Genomic DNA, 17075 nt, shown 5'->3' with positions numbered 1-17075 from the left:
TAAAAGACTTGAGTTGCTTTTAAAATATTCACAAGTCCTTTTCCTCAAGTCGAGTCAAGTATGAAGTCTCTAAAAATGCGACTCGAGCGCCCATCTCTGCAAGAAAGTACATTTGTAGTACATTCTTATTTGTTGCGCTAAATAAAATTGTAAAAGTTATACGCTATAAATACACTGATTATAAGTATATTTCTACTTCAGTGGTACTTCAGTGCAATTGCAAAAGCATATTAAATACAACTGATATTTAAATTGATTTTTAGTGCACTGAAAAAGTATACTACCACAAAAATATACAGAGGATTTTTAGTACTGTATTTCTTAAACGCCCTGTATTACATCAAACGCCCGCAATAGCTTGCACGTATGATAGCTAGTGGAAGTGAGAGAAAATTGTTTATAACATTTTAAATATGGATTTTTTTTCTTACAAAACCACATCGATTCGCTACAGGAGGTCTTTATCCATCCCCCGGAGCCATGTGAGGCACGGTTTATTATGGATGGATGCGCTTTATTTGACTTCTTTTGGACTGTTGAAAAAAAACACCCACCGCCATTATAAAGTTTGGAAGAGCAAGGACAATTTTTAATGTAACTCCGATTGGATTCATCTGAAAGAAGAAAGTCATGTACACCTAGGATGCCTTGAGGGTGAATAAATCAGGCTAATTTTAAATTTTTGCGTGAACTAACCCTTTAATATTTGTTAGAAAATATTTTAACAAAACAACTTCACTTTATTACTATTTTAATCTTATTAAATATCAATATTATTATATTATTCACACTTTTGCATGCCAAATCAAAGTCATGTGGTACCCCCAAAACCTTCACAAAAGAAAAAAAAAAATAAGTCAAAACAGCTCTAAAATGAGATAATTTGACCTTTATGACAACGCAGGTGTATATGGTGCAACTCCACAAAAACTCTATAATTAAGATTTATATTTCAAGAAATCTGTAAAAAATAAATATGAATAAAATATTTTTTATATTTAAAAAAAATAAAAAAAACATTTAGAAAGTTAATAACTTTTTTTATAATGATTAAAAATGTCTACAAAAAATTCCAATAAGATTCCAATCTTCAGTGGGACTGACTTCAGTTACCTGTTCGTTAAGTATATGTTGCCCCTGTCCGTAATGATACAAAACTAATATGAAATCCATTTGTTAGTAAATATGACTGTCAATCCTAAGTACTGATCAGGTGAATGTAGCTGTAATATGTTTTTGTCTTTAGTTATGTACATGGATCACCACATGTGAGAGCTTGTGCACTTCCTACCAGGCCACTTCTCCAACATCAACAAAGTCTCATACCAAAACAATTGTCTGGATTCACTGAACTGGAAAGATATTTTCAGAAATTCCAGCCTCACCTCATGCAGCATTTTTTCCAGTTTATCCTGCAGCTCCATGAAGTACAGAGATGTGACCAGGCCCTTCTGGGATTTATCCAGACAGTCCCTGGCCAACTCCACCAACTGGTGCTGGATAAATCCCAAGACGCCATCTCCCAGTGGTAGGGTGCTGTCTGGGGAAAACTGCCTGATGACTTCCAGCAAATGCTCCTCCATCTGAGCGGTGGCCTGCACAGCAGAGAGAACATTAGGCGTCTCAGATTTGTAGAGTAAAAACTGGAAATAATCTGTTGGCGATACATACCTTTGGAAAGCGTTCCTTATAGACATGATTCATCATTATAATTTCATTATCAAAGGAGCTGCCAGTTCGTCCAGGGCTAAAACAAGGAGAAACACAGATGACAACTAATGAAGCACTGGACTGAAAAAAACTCAGGATGCACTCAGCCGAAAACCGAACCCGAAAATAAATGTTTAATAATCCATAATCAAATAAAAACTGAGTTGTACAAATATTTAAATTGCACATAAGGCAGTTTGTGTCAAATTTTTAATAATAGAATTATGATTCTACTCCAATTTCTTTTTAGAAATATGAACATTTAAACAATGGTTGTAAACTTTTTCATGACTATTCAATCATACATTAAATAATGAATACAGCAGGTTAAATAAAAGTATAATAAATCTGTAATATAACGCAGCATACATTCTGATGTTCATTAATGTTTTTTTTCTTGCTATAACTAGTAGTAAAGAGGAAGATATGAATGGTTGCCGCTTGAACTGAGACGCTACAGCAATCTGTCACACCACATTAAAGAGTGCCAAAACTCCATTTATTGTTTGTATTTTGTGATATTTCATATTATATTTCATATTTTATATTAAAAGCAAAGCGTAAAGGCTTATTGCGATTATTGGATAGCAGACACTACAAATAAAGTTTAGTGAGGTTCACACATCAACAGAAAATAGCAAAAGATGTCTCTTGAGATTTAAGAATCCATATCAGTATCGATTAAAAACAAGAAATCGATATTGTTAATTCAGGACTAGCATTTGCACAGCTGACATGTTTACAGTTTATCCACGTTGCGTCACAAAATAGACACTGGCATGATCAAAATGTGCCATCACAGAAATGCTAATTAAACATTTCTGTCATTTTTAATGATTTTGGCACTTCAAAACTATTTTGGCTCAAAACCAAAAATGGCTGTTTTGGAAGAAAATATGCCATTGCATAACTAATGAAAACTGCCATTTTGTAGATTGCTGGTTAAATACTTTACTGACAAACATACCCACTATCCTCTCCTTTCAAAAACCAAGTGAGCAGTGTTTTGTTTGCGCAAGCACCCTGTTTGAAGCGTGAAGCATTGTGGGTGGACATCTAAACCTCTGAATCCTGCAGAGATGTGGGCTAAAGGTGAGGCATTGCACTGCAGTCTGTAGACTCGCTCAGAATAGGCGTCAAACACAAAAAACCCTCATCAGATTTTAGTTTCTACTTCAGACTTCCTCCTACATATTGACTAGCCAGATGCAAATTTCAAACCCCAGTGTTCAATTATACCATAGTGAAAGCTGTCTCTTCTCTGACTCAGCCTCAAGGGAGGTTCTTTTGCAAAACAAAAACGCTCCTTTTGTTTCGTTTTGATGGGGAAAGCCTGGATATTCCTATTAGTCAGGAGTCCACTCAGTCTGGCAACAAACAGCACTGAAAGAGATTGTTCACCCAAAAATGAAAAATCTGTCATGATTTACTCATCCTCACATCATTTCAAACCCATATGGCTTTCTTTCTGGTTGTTCTTTTTGATACAGTTACAATGAATGGGGGATTTAGGCTGTCATGCTACAAAAAAAGGGTACAAAGGCAACAAAGAAATATCAAAAAGGGCTCTTTAAAATAGACATTTCACCCAAAAAAGAAAATTCTTTCATCATTCACTCATCCTAGAGCTGTCAAAGGAAAAAATACAAAACATTTATTTTATTTTTATTTAGTCATTTAGCAGACGCTTTTATCCAAAGCGACTTACAAATGAGGACATAAGAAGCAACAACGTGCAAGTGCTATTACAAGTCTCAGTTAGCCTAACGCAGTACAGATAAATATTATTATTAATTATTTTTTTTATTTTTATAAAGAGACAGATAAAATAAAATTAGAATAGAGAGTGCTAGATTTAAACTTAATTTTTGATTAGTAACATGCATTGCTAAGGACTTCATTTGGACAACTTTAAAGGCGATTTTCTCAATTTTTATTTTTTTGGCATCCTCAAATTCCAGATATTGAAATATTTGTATCTCGGCCACATATTGTCCGATCCTAACAAACCATCCATCAATGGAAAGCTTATTTATTCAGCTTTCAGATGATGTATAAATCGAAAAATTGACACTTAAGACTGGTTTTGTGGTCCAGGGTCACATTTGTGGAAGGATGATGTTCATAGTCGCAGCAAAAGAGACCACATCGTAATATTTATTATTGCATCTGACAATACAACTAAAGGTGTTTTGATAACTGTTTGAAGAAATTTAAATATTTCCATTTTAGACAGAAATGGTGATAACGCTGACAGAATTGCCTGTACATCCCTTGAGAAAAGTAATTCTCCCTGATCCTAACTGATAATTCAGTTTCTGCTTCAGTTGTTTGCTCTTTTCTCCTCGTACAATCATGCAGACCATTGTCCATAACAACTATCTGGTCTAAGGATATCAGTGGTGACTTACGAACTTTGTTTTCTGATCAGATTTGGGAGACAATCACATCATCCTCGAAGAGCCCAGATCAACAGATGATCCATCTGAAATTGCTGCATGGACTTTGTCTGTCCCCTTGGGGACACTTCTGTTTGCATGTATCGGCTTCCCCAAACTGCAGTTTTTGTATGTTCATGTATGTTATTTATTTGAATTTTTTTTTTTTTGAGTTTGGCTTTAAATAAAATAAAAAAAATTGGTCTCAAAAAATAATACTGCAGAAAAAGAGAATATCAATGCGGAGATGATGTTGTTAACGTCAAAAATGAAATCAAGCCGTTCACCCAGAACGCATATTTTGCGCATTTTCTAGAGGGACATCTACCACCGTTCTCGCGCAAGAGAGTCGGATATAAGCCATTTAAAATTATTGTAAGTTCAACTTTGAAAAAACATGTCTCAAAAATGTATGGTGGGATGGGTCTTTCCCCATTCCACTGCATCTCATGTTTTTAAATGGAAAAAAGTAACGTTACTCTTGTGATTGGTTTTCCGTGCTTATAATTTCCGTGAATATAATTTGAATTTTGATATTTAAATACAAAATTCGAATTTAGTTTTTCAGCCATTTTGACAGCCCTAACTCATCCTCAAGCTGTTCTACATCTGCATGAATTTCTTTCTTCTGCGGAACACAAAACCAAGCAGTTTCTGGATAGCATTGTATTCCATAGTATTTTTTTCATAATATAGAATATGGAAATCTATTGGGATCAACAACTGTTTGTTTACCAGCACTCTTTAAAATATCTTCTTTTGTGTTCAACAGAAGAAAGGAACGCATACAGGTTTGGAACAACTTGAGGGAGAGTAAATGATAGATTTTTCATTTTTGGGTGAACTATCCCTTTAAAAATATGTATTCCAAGTTTTCAGAAGTCACAAAATAGCGATCAAATTCAGATTGAGTCAAAAAGTTGAACCAAATCAGTGCAACTTGTAATCGGAAAACAAAAGCTGAATAGGCTGGGTGTTACAATTTCAAAATATCTTCTTAAATTTGGAATGTTTTTCCAAAAGTTCTTATTTATTGGAAATGCATGGAAAAAAAAACATGGAAAAGTACTTGCATTATGCAAAAAAAAGTAATTTGGGTTTTGAACAACGCAAATAATGAGAACTTCTGGGTGAAATTTTCCTTTAGTATTACATTTAAAATAAATTTACTATACACATTACATCCATTGCATTTTATTTCATTTTTTGCCATTTCATTAACTTTATCAATATTAGATGACAATAATGGAGTCAGGAAATGATGCAAGCCAGACTGAGACTCTAATTTCCCCCATAAACTGGTCTAGGTATGATATAGTCAATGCAGATATAATAAACTCTAAATCAGGTCAAGAAATGATTAAACCCTAATAGCCATATTAATGAAATGCAAACAGACATCCTACTCTGCAATTAATGGGCGCATGTGTGTTTTTGTTTACCTAAGGCTACGTGACCGGGGTCGTATAAACGGGGAGGGCCGGCCATCTTCATCAGTCATGCTCTCCGAACTTCGGAAGTGTTTGAACAGGAAATGAAGCTCGTCCTGTGTGGGTTGGTATGGAAGCTGGTGCAGTCGTTCTTGAGATGAGGAAGATGACTGCAAAGCAACCAACAAACATATAAATCCATCAAAAATGCATGGCCACAACGAGCGTAAAACAGTCCCATTTTTACTTTAAAAAAACATCCTTTAAACCTATCAGTAATTGTCTAGGTCTGCAGAAATATGAGAATGTTTCACAGAGCTGATCATACAGCAACATTTCCACCTGCTTTGATCTTTTACTATTAAACGGATTTAATGGAGAGTTCTGTCTTTTTATGCAACCACTTGTTATTTCAAATGAAATGCTCGTCATTTTATTTTCATGGAACAAACAAGATTTATTTGTAGTTGAATGAGAGAGACATACTGAAACGGTTGAGCTGGGAGGGTTGGTCCCGTAACCTGAGGATGGAAGTGAAGCCAGGGACCACCGTCTCCCTTCCACTCTGCCGAGAGAAAAGAAAGAGCATTTCAGGAGACAGAATGATATTCCATCACTTAAAACTTTATGTCAGCCCACAACAAATTAAATAATCATCACAATTACTATTGCTATTATTTATAATTACATCTGTAATATGGACCACCGCTAATATAAAGTCACCTTTAGAGTTCTTCAATTAACAGCTTCTGACATACCCTTTCAAATAAAAAGAAAGCTAAATTTGCGTTCAGAGGTTGGCAGAAATGATATCTCGCACACAATTATTTATTTCAATATCAGCATTAAAGCCTATATTTATAGCAAAAAATTATGAATCATTTTTAAAAATGGTGACGCAAAGCATCAAGGCAAAAAATAAAATAAAATTAAAAAAAATAACAGGAAGTTTATAAAGAGTACACAGAGTCCAAGAAATACATAAAGTGATTGAGGTTCGGCCTCGTCATTGTGTGAAAAAGAGATTGGCTACCTGTCAGCTCGAGCCAGGTGGCTGAGAAGAAATAAAGAGGGATGAAGAGAGAGAAAATAGGCGACACGCTTAGTGAGCTCTATATAGAAAGATTAATAAGAATAAATGAGTCAACTGTACATAATGTGAACCTGACACTTAGATAACAATGTGGTAAATGCTGAGGAATATCCAGAATGCTGGTCTGTCATCTATCTAATGAACAAAAAAACATGATAAAGAGCATTTGTCTACCTGCGGACGAAAGGGAAGTTGAGAGAGCAAATAGCAGTGGACACATTTCGTGGGCTGTCCAAAGGGCTGCTGGTAGCTGGAAGGGGAACAAGAGGAAATTTCAACAGAGCACACAGTGTTACGTAAGCTAGAGGATTTAATAGACGTCCGATGACCTCAGATATTTCACAAATCACACACTTTAGGACATTTATCTCCTTTCAGAACAATAATGCGTGTCTGATTCACTGTCTATGTTAAAGCTGACGTGTGTAATTTTTTCAATGTTTTGAAATATCTTCTCCGAGCTTAATAAGCAGAGACGGCTATAAGTAAGCCATTTCGTAGGCTGACGTCCCAAAAAAAAAAAAAAAGTTTAAACACAGTGGTGCAACCAACTTTGTTTAAGCAGCCCAACATGGCAAACTGGCTCCACCAGGCTATGTGTTTGTCTGCTCCAGGAAAACCAGTTTGAAAACAGTCATTATTCATGCCAAAATGACACACATATGTAAAATTTAAAAACCAAATTGATGAGCTATAGCTAATGAATTTAGTCAAAGGGATAGCTAACCCAAAAATGAAAATTAATTACTCACCCTCATGTTGTTCCAAACCCATAAGACCTTTGTTCATCTTCGGAACACAAATTAAGATATTGTTTATGAAATCCGAGCGCTTTCTGACCTTGCAGTGACAGCAACGCAACCACACACATTCAAGGCCTATTTTAATAATGTCCTTACTACCTTTCTGGGCCTTTAACGTGGTAGTTGCGTTGCTGTCTATGCAAGGTCAGAAAGCTCTCGGATTTCATCAAAAATATCTTAATTTGTGTTCCTAAAATGAACGAAGGTCTTACAAGTTTTGAACGGATGTGTAGTTAATTACAGAATTTTCATTTTTAGGTGAACCATGCCTTTATCTACGTTATTCGGTCCGATTTGTGAATAACTTATCTGACTCTTGGACAAATCACCCAGCTAATTTGCAAGCAACCGAATCACAAGCAAACGGTTCAGCCGAATCATGAGTAAATGGTTCAGAAGATTCACAAACAACTCATTCATCTGATTTGATAATAAATTATTCTGATGATTCATGAACAAATCACTCAAGCAGATCTGTGATCAAATCATAGTTTAATCATGATTCATCATTTTGTAACTAATTCATTTCTCAAGTTAAAGTCACTAATCAAATGGTCCAATCACTGTCGAGGAAGATTACCAATGCAAAATGGTTTAAGCATCCGTCTTTTCCTCAAACAAACCTATAACACAATATTGAAAGATATATGATTGACTTTAATTGTGCTTTTGTGTCATTTTTGTAGTCGATAGATATGGTTACTGACAAACTGCTGAGTGAAGACACTCTTCTCCTTTTGTGTTCTGCAGGAAAAAATAACAGCATACAGGTTTGGACTTCTCAAATTTTTTGGGGGGGGGGGGGGTGATGAAGTAAACCCTTGAAGCAGTGTGGTAAGAGACAAAAGGGTGAGGAGTGGACAGGCTTATGTTGCGCCAGTTACGTCAACCTCTCAACGGTCACAGACCAGCTCAATGTCAGCTGTCCTAGAGCGGGTGTCATGTGACGGCGAGTATTACCTGTGTGGGCAGACAGAGGTGAAAGAGGGCGGGTGGGCGATGGCGTTCCAACACCAAGGCTCTTTCTATTACTGCTGCGACAGCTGCAACACACAAACAAGAGGAGAGGGATTATTAAAAACCTTTCAACATAATCCAGCCCAGCCTTTATGGTCGACGGTGAAGTTAACAAAGAAAGTGACAAAGGATTTAATGATCAGCACGCTCTCAATAACGTCGCTTTTTTGATTTGAGAATAATCCTACGAGTAATTCTGCAACATCTGCAGGCTCATCAGAGGTGGTGTCCTTCAACACAGCTGTCATATGCATTGAGAGACTCAAGTTGTGCATGTATTGCTCACCAAACACCTCTTTCAGAGTCATGCATTTCACCTTCATCTCTTGCTGGTCTGCAGCTACAGATGTCTATCAGTGCATACAGATATTTCACTATGCCACCATCAACACCAACAAGCCATGCAACCATCGCACTATTATAGTGCGCCATTCTTCACTAGACACTAAAATGCAGTCTAGGTAAAGAACACACTATGTTTTGAGACACAACCATAGCATTACCGTAAACTCCACAGTATGATTACATAAATAGACGAATAAATGCCCACGTGACGAGTCAAAAGTTAACACATTAGAAAGTTTTGCTCGTGCACGTCTCGTCTGATATCGCATGTTACCTTTTGGATCGTTTGAGCATCGCGCCCGTGACAAAATGAGCTTTGCTGCTGCCAGGCAACGCGCTCCAGGAACTTGGATCAGACATAATCGCAGACGATTACAGTGCCAGCTGTCCAAGCAACACCGAGCTAAGTTACAGAACTAGAGTCGAACCCCCTTGCGTTTCATGAGTCCGCCTCTTGACTGGAGAAACTCGTTTGGCTCGTATTGGTTCATCTCTGCTCTTTGAGTGACACGCTGCTGCTGTTTGCCTGGACTCGCCGTGTAACTTGGTAAAAGTTTAACGTTAGACGTCCACATTCTGGTTCAATCATCTTCCGATATCGCCTCGAACTGGCACAAAGTTTAACTATTCACTTTCCAAAAAGCGACTTGCGGCGGATATCAGGAGCGAGTCCATGTTTGTAGGTAAGATGCTATGTTGTGGTTGTTTCTCTAGTGTTGATTGATTGCCGGGTGATAAGCTTGGGATGTACCATCTCGCTGTGAAGAGGGGGAGCGGAGTCTAAACCGTGTGTTAGCTCTGGGTCTGAGTAAAAGATGTCCTTTTTGACGGACTAATAACTTCGTTTTGTCGTAGAAAGAGTAACTCAGCATCTTCAAAATATATATTTTTGTATTTTGAGCGAATTAAATGGAAGACATGGTGAAACTCAAAGATGGTATGACCCAATGTAAGCGTTTCCCCAGAGACGTGAGAGCTAGTCAAAATAAAAAGAGTTGGGTATTAAGTAACGGATTACATGTAATCTGGATTATGTAATCAGATTCCAAAAATGTAGTACTTGTAATCAGACTACAGTTACTTTTTTATTGTTTACTTGATTACATATATTCACACAATAGCAATAAATTATTCATAATTGATGGAAATTATTCATAATTTATTGATTCTCCCTAATTCTTTTCATCTTTTACAATTTCCTGTCTAAAATGCCTACATGACAAGACATGCAGGTCTTTTTAGTTTTTCATTTTTTAGTAAGTGTTATTTTGATTGATGTCATTTTAAAATTATTTATTTTAATTTTTAAATTTTTATGATTAATTAATAGCTTTTCATTAAACTCACAAACACCCTGCAGTTCCTTCACAAAGTGTTTGGGAAACCTTGACATAATGTAATGATAATTCAATTTATGTTCTTAATAACGAATTAAATATATTTTCTTTGAATTTTAATATCAATATGGTACAATATTATCCTATTTAAAGATAAATGAGTTAGGTTAAAAGTGTACAAGTAATCAAAAGTAGTCTAATTATATTACCTAAAATGTGTAATGTAATGCATTACATTACTAACTACAATTTTTGTAATGTAATTAACAGACTACAATTTGTAAGTACCGAGCCCTGTGTGTATGTGCATGTGCGTGTATATTTATATATATATATTCTTTTTTTTTTATTTGTGTGTGTGTGTGTGTGTGTACCACACACATATAACGATTTACAATTTCTGTTAAAAATATTAATAATATAATAATTATATAAAGAAAATATATATATTTTTTTAATATACATTTTTTTGTTGACAATTGTCATAGAAATATCAACTCTGCATCTTCTAAATACACTCACCTAAAGGATTATTAGGAACACCATACTAATACTGTGTTTGACCCCCTTTCGCCTTCAGAACTGCCTTAATTCTACGTGGCATTGATTCAACAAGGTGCTGAAAGCATTCTTTAGAAATGTTGGCCCATATTGATAGGATAGCATCTTGCGGTTGATGGAGATTTGTGGGATGCACATCCAGGGCACGAAGCTCCCGTTCCACCACATCCCAAAGGTGCTCTATTGGGTTGAGATCTGGTGAATGTGGGGGCCATTTTAGTACAGTGAACTCATTGTCATGTTCAAGAAACCAATTTGAAATGATTCGAGCTTTGTGACATGGTGCATTATCCTGCTGGAAGTAGCCATCAGAGGATGGGTACATGGTGGTCATAAAGGGATGGACATGGTCAGAAACAATGCTCAGGTAGGCCGTGGCATTTAAACGATGCCCAATTGGCACTAAGGGGCCTAAAGTGTGCCAAGAAAACATCCCCACACCATTACACCACCACCACCAGCCTGCACAGTGGTAACAAGGCATGATGGATCCATGTTCTCATTCTGTTTACGCCAAATTCTGACTCTACCATCTGAATGTCTCAACAGAAATCGAGACTCATCAGACCAGGCAACATTTTTCCAGTCTTCAACCGTCCAATTTTGGTGAGCTCGTGCAAATTGTAGCCTCTTTTTCCTATTTGTAGTGGAGATGAGTGGTACCCGGTGGGGTCTTCTGCTGTTGTAGCCCATCCGCCTCAAGGTTGTGCGTGTTGTGGCTTCACAAATGCTTTGCTGCATACCTCGGTTGTAACGAGTGGTTAGTTCACTCAAAGTTGCTCTTCTATCAGCTTGAATCAGTCGGCCCATTCTCCTCTGACCTCTAGCATCAACAAGGCATTTTCGCCCACAGGACTGCCGCATACTGGATGTTTTCCCCTTTTCACACCATTCTTTGTAAACCCTAGAAATGGTTGTGCGTGAAAATCCCAGTAACTGAGCAGATTGTGAAATACTCAGACCGGCCCGTCTGGCACCAACAACCATGCCACGCTCAAAATTGCTTAAATCACCTTTCTTTCCCATTCTGACATTCAGTTTGGAGTTCAGGAGATTGTCTTGACCAGGACCACACCCCTAAATGCATTGAAGCAACTGCCATGTGATTGGTTGATTAGATAATTGCATTAATGAGAAATTTAACAGGTGTTCCTAATAATCCTTTAGATGAGTGTATATGCATGTTAAGTGAATATGATGGAAGATATAGTGGATCTCAAAGATGGTATGATCTATAACAGGGATCCTCAAATCTGGACCATTCCTGCAGAGTTTAGCTCTAACCCTAATCAAACACACCTGAGCATGCTAAGCAGTGTCTTCAAGATCATTAGAAAATCACAGGTAGATGAGTTTGATCAGGATTGGAGCTAAAGTCTGCAGCAGATTGGACCTCCAGGGGAAGATTTGAGGAACCTTGATCTATAGGCATTCTCAGTGATGTCAAATCTTCATGTGAGAGCTCATGTAATATGATACATAAAAACTTTTTTTGTTGGTATTTGTCATAGAAGTGTTTTTTCAAGTGGCATTACATTTTCAAGAGCGAGTTAGTCAAAACAGACCATCAAATATAATGTATATTTAATGATTTTTTAAAATTAATTTCATTTTTAGCAATTCATTTTTTTTATATTCTTTATTTTAAATATATTGTTAACATGAATAATATTCTAGATAGATAAAAAGAATTTAAAATGGGGGGAAATATCATTATGAAATAAATGTTTTTCTCTAATACACATTGGCCACAATTAACAGCACCCTTTTATTCAATACTTTTTGAAACCTTCATTTGTCAGTTTAACATCTCTAAATTTTCTCCTATAATGCCTGATGAGGTTAGAGAACACCCGACAAGAGATCAGAGACCATTCCTTCATCCAGAATCACTCCAGACCCTTTAGATTCACAGCTCCATGTTGGTGCTTCTTCTCTTCAGTTCACTTCACTCATTTTCTAGGGTTCAGGTCAGAGGACTGGAATGGCCAGCAGAAGCTTGGTTTTATGCCCAGTGACCCATATTTGTGTTGTTTTTGAGGTTTGTGTTTGGATTATTGTACGGTTGGAAGATCCAAAAATGGCCCATTATAAGATTTCAAGTCGGATAAGGAGTCAGTCACTTGTTGATTTTTTTATCTGTTGGTATTTGATAGAATCCATGATGTCATGATGTCTAAACAAGATGTCCAGGACCTCCAGCAGAAATATAGGCCCACAACATCAAAAATACAGCAGTATATGTCATTGTAAACATGGGGTACTTTTTTTTTTTTATCCCTGTGTGCACCAAACCCATCTTGAATGTTTGCTGCTAAAAAGCTCATTTTTGGTTATATCTGACCATAGAAGCCAGTCCCATTTGAAGTTCCAGTCGTGTCTGATAACTGAATATGCTGGAGTTTGTTTTTGGATGAGCTAGGAGAATTTTCCTTGAAACCCTCCCAAACAACATGTGGTGATGTTTGACCATTTTTTTAAAGGTTTTCTGACCCCAAGACTCAACCTTTCTCTACAATTCTCCAGCTGTGGTCCTTGGAGAGTCTTTAGCCACTCAAACTCTCCTCCTCACCGTGCATTAGGACGATAGACACACGTCCTCTTCCAGGCAGATTCATAACATTTTCTGTTGATTGGAAATTCTTAATTATTGCCCTGACGGTGGAAATGAGAATTTTCACTGCTCTAGCTCTTTTCTTAAAGCCACTTCACTAATTTGTGAAGCTCAATTATCTTTTGCTGCACATCAGAAATATATTCTTTGGTTTTTCTTATTGTGATGATGATTAAGGGAATTTGGGCTTTGTTTTCCCTCATATTTATATTTCTGTGAAACAGGAAGCCATGGCTGGATAATTTCATGTTCATAATTGTAAATATGAATGGGAATATACTTCAGAGATATTTTACTCATAAGAATTTCTAGGGGTACCAATAATTGTGTCCAACGTGTATTTGAGAAAAACATTAATTCATAATGAGATTTTCCCCCATTTTCAATTGTTTTAGTTCAATGAAAGGTTCGATTTTTGTGATTTTTTTTTTTTAAATAAAAGATCAAAAGGATTAATAATGCAGGTTTATTTTCAGAGCCTTCTTTGATCATATTTACCAAGGGTGCCAATAATTCTGACCACGACTGTATGAGTGTAGGTCCCATTAAATGAAAAAACAATAAGATATGTTTGTCATGCTGACTAACTGGAGACAGTTCTGTCTCTCTGCAGGACCGGACCAGGTTTATGTAATGTTTTGGTGTGCGAATCGGCTGTCTTACCTCCAGGGATGAAGGGATTGTAAAGGACTGCAAGGGCTGCCTGGACTGCATGGACTCAGGATGATGGGGCTCTGGCTGGGTGACAAACTGAAAAGCAAGACACGTTTACATGCATTAGCGCTCCGACTAAGTGCATGTGGACTGTTTTTTGTTGGTGTGTCTTCATGCTTTCGGCAGCACTGCAAATTAAAGTGCTTTAAGGATTCATTAAGTGGCATCATGGTGCTGCAACACATGAAACATGACATGAATGAATGAGGCACTCGAAAAGGCCATCTAGAAGCTGCTGTAAGCGATTCTTTTAATATTATGCATTAAAAGTTAGGGTGTCTGATGGATATAATCTTGTGTTCTAAAGTTTGGGCTCAGGAAGAAGTATAAATGTTTTTGAAAGAAGTCTCACCAAGGCTGCATTTATTAGATTAAAAATACAGTAAAAATAGTAATATTGTCAAATATTGTTAAAATAAGTTTTTATTCTTTTATACTTGTATACAAATGTCATTTATTCCTGTGATGCAAAGCTGAATTTTCAGGATCATTTTCAGCATCATTACATTATTCTTAATGATCACTACATCATTACATTACATTACTCTTCAGCATCACATGATCCTTTAGAAATCATTCTAATATTTGCTGCTCAATGGACACTTCTTATTGTAGGGTTACTCCACCCCAAAATGAAAATTTTGTCATTAATCACTTACCCCCATGTCGTTCCAAACCCATAAAAGCTTAGTCCGTCTTCGGAACACAATTTAAGAAAACCAGGAGGCCTGTGACTGTCCCATTGACTGCAAGTAATTAACACTGTCAAGACCCAGAAAAGTATGAAAGACATCGTCAGAATAGTCCATCTGCCATCAGTGGTTCAACCGTAACGTTATGCAGCTATGAGAATACTTTTTGTACGCAAAGAGAAAAAAAAAGAATTTATTCAACAATTTGTCTCATCTGCGTCACCGTAGTGCCATTTTGGAGAATATTCACTGCGTACGCAGTTTGCATGAGATGAGACGAATTGCTGAATAAGGTCATTATTTATTTTTTTCTTTGCATACAAAAAGTATTTTCGGAGCTTCATAACGTTACGGTTGAACCACTGATGGCAGATGGTCTATTCTGACAATGTTTTTTATACTTTTCTGTGCCTTGACAGTGTTAATTGCTTGGCAGTCAACTGGAAAGTCACAAGCCTCCCGGTTTTCATCCACAATATCTTAAATTGTGTTCCGAAGACGAACTAAGCTTTTACGGGTTTGGAACGACATGGGGGTAAGTGATTAATGACAAAATTTTCATTTTGTGGTGGAGCAACCCTTTAACATCAATAATGAAAACAGCTTATTTCGTGGAATATGTGGCCATTGTTTCCAGGATTTTTTGATGAACAAAAAGTTCAAAAGAACAGCATTTATTTGATATACATCATATATAAATCTTTACTATATAAAAGTCTTTACTTTCACTCCATAAGGCTTGTAAGGGTTTGTAAACAGTAAAACATCTGAGCATAGCTGCACTTTTTTTTTAGCCAATCAGCACCCTTGGATTCACAAGGTTTGTGGATGTATAGATAGAGATATTCTATTTTAGTCTGGCGAAGATGGCTAACTTCACTTACAGCATCTTTAAATGACACAATTTCCACTAGTAGCAGTTATCCTGATGGAAAATGTCACAGGAGATGAGATGGAATGCATCATGTAAGATGAACAGCAAATGCGTGCAACACGATTCATACAATCAGAGATCTGACAGCATATGCACTGGATTATTAGAAGGGTTCTATATCAACATAAAACTATATAATCTCAAATTTCCGCCATTTTTGTCAACACTTTTCAGTCTGGTCCTGCAGGAAGCAGGTGTTTTCCAGCATAAAAGTTCAGTAAATTACTTGTGTGTGACCTTCAAAGTCATTTACTGTTTACTGCCACCATAACTTTCAGTTCCACAAAATGCATTAGAGGCATCAAGATAAGCCCATTAGCGGCAGGAAGCACAATTTCTCATGTTTCTTCATGCCATTCAATGTTGTCATCAGCCGAGTAGCTTAAAACATATTCAGGCTAACTCGACAGGTATTTACACGTCAAACTGAAAGCAGAATTAATGGAGCAAATCAAAATAGACACGAGGCATGTTTTAGCGGAAGCCAGTTTAAACAGGTATTGATTATTGTGACCTTGATGAGGGAAATGTGCTGTTTTAGTACTGATCGTTCTACACTTTGCACTAAAATATCCCCCGAAGTGCATGAGCCGCACTTCCATGAACTTTGGTTTGGGTAAACCTAAAAGCTAACCGGGACGTTAAATATGCATGACTGTACAAATAGGGCTGCCACCGTCTGGCAGTTTGTATGTTCTCACTGCAAAGGATAAGCGCTCTAGAAGTGTGAAGATGTTGTCATGGTGAAGAGAGAAAACTGGAGACGACCCAACTGTGAATACTACCCCCCTGTGCTCGACAATCTGATGTTCTGCCGCTTTCAACCATTCTCTGTGCATTTGCTTTCAGAATATGCAGTGTTTGAAGAAGCTTTGTATCTTCCTAAAGATACGATGCAGTGCTATTGCTACCCAAAGCTTAAAATCCCTATAAATCAGCAATAATCCTCAATCGTATTTGGAGATGCTTTTGCTGAAGCAAGGCTCTGGATATGGGCTCCTACACACTGGGATTGAAAATGTAGTGGGCTGTGGGTCGGCTATATTCACTCTGTGCTCAGAGTGGGAGGACAGGGTTGGAAAGCCGCAGTGATCATGTTGAAGTCAGGCAGAAACAAGTGTCAGAAAGGCAGGAAAACATTGAGAGAATGATAGGGATGTGATAAGGAGAGCGTCAGAACAATCAGACTCGTGTTCTCACTTAAAAGCTTGACTCATAGTAGGATCCTGAAAGTGTGATTAGAGCGTTCACTCAATAGAAAGCACATCTGCAAACCTCTAAAGTATTAAACTGTAATGTGATGCAGCATGATGCACAACTATTCCAACAAAAGGCCATTTCACAGTAAGAGATCGTAGTGAAGACAATTCTGACTAGTAGGGAATGC

At 37.0% G+C, this 17075-nt stretch overlaps 1 protein-coding gene across 2 annotated transcripts in view; it reads right to left on the bottom strand.

Annotated features, from left to right (window-relative positions):
- Positions 1 to 17075, bottom strand: part of mast3b (microtubule associated serine/threonine kinase 3b) — a 45493-nt gene that overhangs the window by 27195 nt on the left and 1223 nt on the right. Inside the window, exons 2-8 of one of the 2 annotated variants that reach the window (XM_079393406.1) lie at positions 14012 to 14098; positions 8435 to 8517; positions 6846 to 6921; positions 6065 to 6143; positions 5591 to 5748; positions 1672 to 1747; positions 1386 to 1595 (exon numbers count right to left, since the gene is read on the bottom strand). In XM_079393406.1, coding sequence (XP_079249532.1) covers positions 1386 to 1595; positions 1672 to 1747; positions 5591 to 5748; positions 6065 to 6143; positions 6846 to 6921; positions 8435 to 8517; positions 14012 to 14098 — 769 coding nt within the window. Of the gene's footprint in view, positions 1 to 1385; positions 1596 to 1671; positions 1748 to 5590; positions 5749 to 6064; positions 6144 to 6845; positions 6922 to 8434; positions 8518 to 9110; positions 9243 to 14011; positions 14099 to 17075 lie in introns of those variants that run through there. The other variant, XM_079393407.1, reaches the window with a different exon arrangement.

The sequence above is a fragment of the Barbus barbus genome, assembly GCF_936440315.1.
Source record: "Barbus barbus genome assembly, chromosome: 35".
In the NCBI taxonomy this organism is placed as follows: domain Eukaryota; kingdom Metazoa; phylum Chordata; class Actinopteri; order Cypriniformes; family Cyprinidae; genus Barbus; species Barbus barbus.
This window is presented reverse-complemented; position numbering and strand designations above follow the sequence as displayed.